Consider the following 5,572-nt stretch of genomic DNA (forward strand, 5'->3'; position numbering starts at 1 on the left):
AGAGGGTGGGGAAGTGGTCGATTTCCTGCTATGACCAGCAGAGATAACACACCGCATACCATCACAGGGTCAAGAGTCAACCTCTGCAAAACAGGGCACTGAAAGGTTAGTAAAATATTTCTTTCCACCATACATTTGTGTAGTTTTGTAAAGAAAAACTAATAAGAAATAGAAACCAGTTTTCAAAGTCATAGGTCAGGTATAGAGAGGGCTTATGAAGAGGCACTTTTGTTGGAACTGGCTCGCTGGGCTGCTTGACGCCGACCGTGCAGGTAAACATAAAGAGGGTTGATGAAGGCCAGGAGACTCAGAACGGTCAGACCGATGTTCACCTAGAGAAATCAATTATTACAGTTTAATCAACACTTGTTCTAAAACAGGGGCTTTTTAAAATGTCAAATTCTTTGAATAAACAGTTCTTTTGTTTTTTTTCTTGATGGTTGTGTGAACAGAACATAACCGTTTCAAACTTCTCAGAAAAATGACAAATATGCTGAATCTTTGTCTGCCAAACAAATGCCTTTCAGAGAGGATTTCAAAAGATAAACAGCGGTTTCTTATTCTGAAGCCGACTCCAACCTTTTTCTTCCCAAGAAATAGAAAAATGTGAGTTGTTTGTCAGACTTGAATAGGCTAATGTTAGAGAAACAAGTTCCAAGGAACGACAAAGCCATAGAAATAAATAATAATAAAAAACTAATCAATAAACCATAATCAATATTTCTGTGTACATATCTGCAATAATCACACACTATGAAAGCTAAAACATGATCTCCACTGGAAGGTTATAATACAGTTGGGTCATTAGCTCACATACTGTATATGTTTATTTTAATCTAAAGTTGTGGTCACATTTACTGTTGTTCTGTGAAATTTCACAGGAAAAATCCTGTCATTTAAATATGAATCAACATAATCAGTCATTTCACGTGAGAGCGAAAGATTTTGCAGTGCATATTTTGCAATGAGTTCAAGTTGGATTTTCTGAATTGAACGTGACTTCTACGTGAACTCATATATCGCTACACTATTGACAAGAGACAATGGATATTTTTTTGCCAGTGAAATTTTGCTAATGTGACCTCACCTTATCACAAAATGCACGTACGTGTGGGAAGGACAAACTAAAAGCATTCAGAAGCTTACATAAAAAGGGTCTCCACCCAGTGGTCCTTTAATGAGGGTGAAGCAGGGATACTGGAGCAGCGAGACCACAGCTGAGAGAGCCATCACCGTTCCATATAGCTTTCCGAAATGTACGGATGGAAACCTGAAAAATAAAAATAAAAACTACCTTCACAAACATATTCACAATTATACATAAACTACTAATACCTGTACTTGCAGATAATCTAATATTAATGAAATAAAGGGCCACTTAAGTGTACTTAGAGACTACACTGTCATGACTGGATTTTAACACCGTTAAATACACATTTTAAAAATGCACTTTAATAATGTCCAGTGAAATGTTTTACTTTAAAGTACATTTTAAATCATTTTAATAACATTTTGTCATGCTTAAAAGTACACTTTCATTTGTTGATGTGTTGACTAACATACTAATACACATGCAATGTACTTGATTATAATTTTTACCTGTAGTATGTTATTTGATATTACAGTTAAAGTGAATATATCTGAAATGCATTAAATTGCAATTTCATTGTTACTAATGTGAAATTACAAATATATTAGTATGTGACAAAGGTTTCAACAGAAATTACATGAATGTATTGTTTACTTTAATGACAATATAAGTAATTATGAAATGACATACTTAAAGTAGATATACTTAAAGTCCTACTTAAGTGTGTCAGTTCATATAACTGCATTTAATATACATTTAAACTAGAATACATTTTCATTTAATTGTAAATAACATGCAGTTAAGTGTCTGCACACATTAAATTCTGTTCACACTTATTTTAAGATATATTATTTTCGAACATTTTTTAAAAGTATGCTAAAGTGTATTTCTTTTTCACAAGAGTAATATACATCTAACTTGTTATTTACCCTAATGTAATTTCAAAATATGTATATTTTTTTTCCTTTCTTTCTTAAAACGGTTTTATTTTATTTCTTTAAGATATTTCCTTTTGGGATTTATCAACTAAATTAAGTCATACAGGTTTGTACAGGTTGTTTTCATATTTGGGTGGACTATCCCTTTAAATGTTCTTATAGGTCTATGATGACTCACGCCACACTGATGAAAGCAGCATTTCCTCCGTAGAGGAAGGATCTGTTGAGGACTTGCAGGATGAAGGTGAGGTACAGCAGAGGAAGGATGGGGGTGGCGGCACACACTGAAAACAGCACACACTGCAGCGCCGTCAGCGACAGAGACAATATGGCTGCCTTCAAGTCTGCCTCTTGTTCACTTTGTCCTGTGTAGCACAGTATTTTACAAATTAATTTACACTGTCAGAAAAATAAGTGTGATTTTTGTAGGCATATTATTAAACATTAAATAAACTGCTTTTATGTTATCATTGAACTAAAGCAATTTGTTGCAATAGTTTATTTATATGGTATATATGATCAACAATATGAATTAAATACTGATTTAAATTCTGTAAAATCATTCTTTTTTCTCTTAAATTCTTCACGGGGTGGGGAAAGGATTTTACTATTAATTAAATAATAATTAAATTTTTACTAGTTATTAAATAATATTTTTAACTCCGTAGTAAATGAATATAATGTTGTTATTTAATACATTTGAAATAGTTCTTCTGTAAATAAATTATTAAAACAAATCAAACTTACTAATGCCTCCCCAATCTAATTTGCGTAAAAGTTGTTGTGTGACAAATCTGCATTTTAGCAGATAATAGCCTATACAGTATATACTGTTTGTCTGTTGCATAAATGGATATTCAGCATTTTTTACAAAGTACACCAACTGCAGATAAATCTGGACCTAACCAATGATGATGAAAACGATGATAATGCTAATGCCATGCTTGATGACTATGACCCGGACAATCTCATAAAGGTGATTCAGATAGCAGCTCAGTATTCTACATTTATGTCAGGAATTTAATAAATGCTCTTTTTGGTCTAGGGAGTGAGTTTTCTAATGTTTTCATATAATGCATACTCAATACTTCCAAAGAAAATTTGATTTTTCATCATATGACCCTAAGAAAATGTGTGCATTTATGTGCTGACCCGGTTCTCGCTGCTTTCCTTTGTGGCGATCCATGATGAGACCATTCCAGGGGGCACACAGGATCCCACACAGCTGAGTAAATGCAAACGCATTTGTGTATCTACTGACTGTGAGCAAAAACAACATGACTGTTTACAGCCGAGAAAATGACAAAAACTCAAGCTCATGAGTTTACACACATGACACAGTCGGAGCCTGTTGGCATGTCTATATCTGTTCATACTGCTCAAAGGCATGGCTTCGCCTGCCCATAAATAGCTGGACATGAAGATAAAGAGACTGTGTGTCTGTGTGGTATGTGTGTGTATACCAAGGCCTGGGTCTCCAGCAGCCAGATGATTCAGCATCGGGTTTAAGGTCCCGATGAACAAGTAGTGTCTCAACTGCATCACTGAAAGCCACAGCAGATGCCACAAGAAGAACCAGGAAAGCAAACAGCTCTTGAAACTTCGCTCTGACAAAAACACATACATTCATGATGTTGACACACTTCACATGATATATTTTACAATGAAGTATTAGTAAAAGTAAAAGGGGAAGGAACATGTAATGCAAGTGCTTAGTCACAATAGCAGAGAAAATTCAGGACAATAATGTGGCTGATGACTGTTGTTTCAAGCACATTGCAGCTTAGTGTGATCAAGCACTTAGATAGGAAGTGACTATAAAATCACTAGTAAATGCATTGTAAAAAATATATTTACATCCTTCAGTTTACAGAAAATGTAATGATAACCAGCATAATACAGATGGTAAAACTGATAAATCAAAGTTAATCATAAGTGACCTGTCCAGAAAGAAAATTAATTTATAAAATATGATCATATGTGATGTGTCACGCAGGCACTGGGAATGTCTTTTTATTATTTTCCACCATAAATTCTGTGGTAATTCATAGATTTACAATACTTGCGATAACCATACATTTGACAGTATTTTACAGTAAAATTGCATATAATATGATCTTAAGCCATTTACAGATATTCACCATATATGATAACATAACTTAGAGTAAACAAATTAATAGGTTTTGACTAACATTTTCTCAATAAACATTACAGCTCTTTTTTACAGTGTATGTTACATTGTAGTTTTATGTTTGTTTGTTTTTTTGTTTGTTTTTCTTAAACGTGTGGGCTATTCTGATAGTCATCTTTATACTGCAAAGGTATATAGTAGACACAGCATATGTATTATGTGTTTAGTGGCACCGCTGTGAAGTGTTGAACATGTCCTTACCCATTTTGTCTGTGTTTTGGCCTTGAGGAGAAGTCTCTTTAAATGGCATTTGCTCCTCAGACTGGGAAGTTTGGATGTTTTTCTCTTCGACCTTTGCAACTGCATAATCCCGAGTCCCTCCACATTTCATCCTACCACAGTAAATAAGAGACAGACACAGGCAAAGCATTGTTAGAGGAAACATATCCGGTATAGACAGTGAAGCATAAAGTCAATCTGTGAAGAACAAGCATTCTGAATACCATCATTCTGAAGTAGGTATTTCACCTTAAAAAAAAAAGACAAAAGAAATGAGTAGATAATATGAAATAATTCTTTCATATTATACATTCATGCCCTTCTTCCTTTCATTGCAAAAACACTTGAACGAGCTGTATTCAACCAAGTCTCTGCCTTTCTCACACAGAACAACCTCCTCGACAGCATCCAGTCTGGTTTCAGAAGTGGACATTCAACAAGACCTTGCTCTCAGTTGTTGAAGCCCTAAGACTGGCAAGAGCGGATTTCAAATCTTCAACACTTATCTTGCTGGATCGGTCCACTGCTTTTGACACAGTTAACCACCAGATCCTCCTATCACCCTATTAGCAAAGGGCATCTCAGGAACCGCACTCCAATGGTTTGAGTCTTACCTCTCAGATAGGTCCTTCAAGGTATCTTGGAGAGGTGAGGTGTCTGAGTATACCGTTCATGCGAATCGGAACAGCAAAGTCCACTCAAAAATTGAGCCGACAGGAAACATCGATGTAGTACAGTGTTGTTTCTGTCTGCAATAACCCTACTGTGTTGTAACATGGTGTGGTATATGGGCAACTCTGGTAACACTGCCCTCTCATTCATTGATCTGCTAACCGCTATGTTATGCTCACGTGCTCTGATAATAATAGCATTCTAGGACTAAACATTATTTGGATAATTGGTAAAAAAAAAAAAAAAAAAACTACTGTTAGACCTACCTGAAAAACTAAAAAGCTATTTATTTAATTCGAAGGCCTGTTGTTATTTTTTATTTGTGCTATCATTATTAATTTCTTTATTTGTTCTTATTTTATTACTGACTGCTTACTTGTCATTTTTTATTCAATTCAAAGTTTGAAATCAAGCTATCTCGTGCTACTGCACCAAAATTACCCCACTGTAAAATAAAAAAAA

At 34.7% G+C, this 5,572-nt stretch overlaps 1 protein-coding gene across 5 annotated transcripts in view; it reads right to left on the reverse strand.

Moving 5' to 3' along the window:
* Positions 1-6: 6 nt before the first annotated feature.
* Positions 7-5,572, reverse strand: part of slc43a3b (solute carrier family 43 member 3b) — a 17,536-nt gene continuing 11,970 nt past the window's right edge. For 4 of the 5 annotated variants that reach the window (XM_016450498.1, XM_016450497.1, XM_016450500.1 and 1 more), the window contains 6 exons: positions 4,421-4,551; positions 3,492-3,635; positions 3,181-3,288; positions 2,207-2,393; positions 1,147-1,270; positions 7-332 (listed from right to left, as the gene is read on the reverse strand). In XM_016450498.1, the coding sequence (XP_016305984.1) occupies positions 213-332; positions 1,147-1,270; positions 2,207-2,393; positions 3,181-3,288; positions 3,492-3,635; positions 4,421-4,551 (814 nt within the window). In that variant the 3' untranslated portion in view covers positions 7-212. The remainder of the gene's footprint in view (positions 333-1,146; positions 1,271-2,206; positions 2,394-3,180; positions 3,289-3,491; positions 3,636-4,420; positions 4,552-5,572) is intronic. The other variant, XM_016450501.1, reaches the window with a different exon arrangement.

Source organism: Sinocyclocheilus anshuiensis, unplaced genomic scaffold (assembly GCF_001515605.1).
Source record: "Sinocyclocheilus anshuiensis isolate Anshui unplaced genomic scaffold, SAMN03320099.WGS_v1.1 scaffold2039, whole genome shotgun sequence".
In the NCBI taxonomy this organism is placed as follows: Eukaryota; Metazoa; Chordata; class Actinopteri; order Cypriniformes; family Cyprinidae; genus Sinocyclocheilus; species Sinocyclocheilus anshuiensis.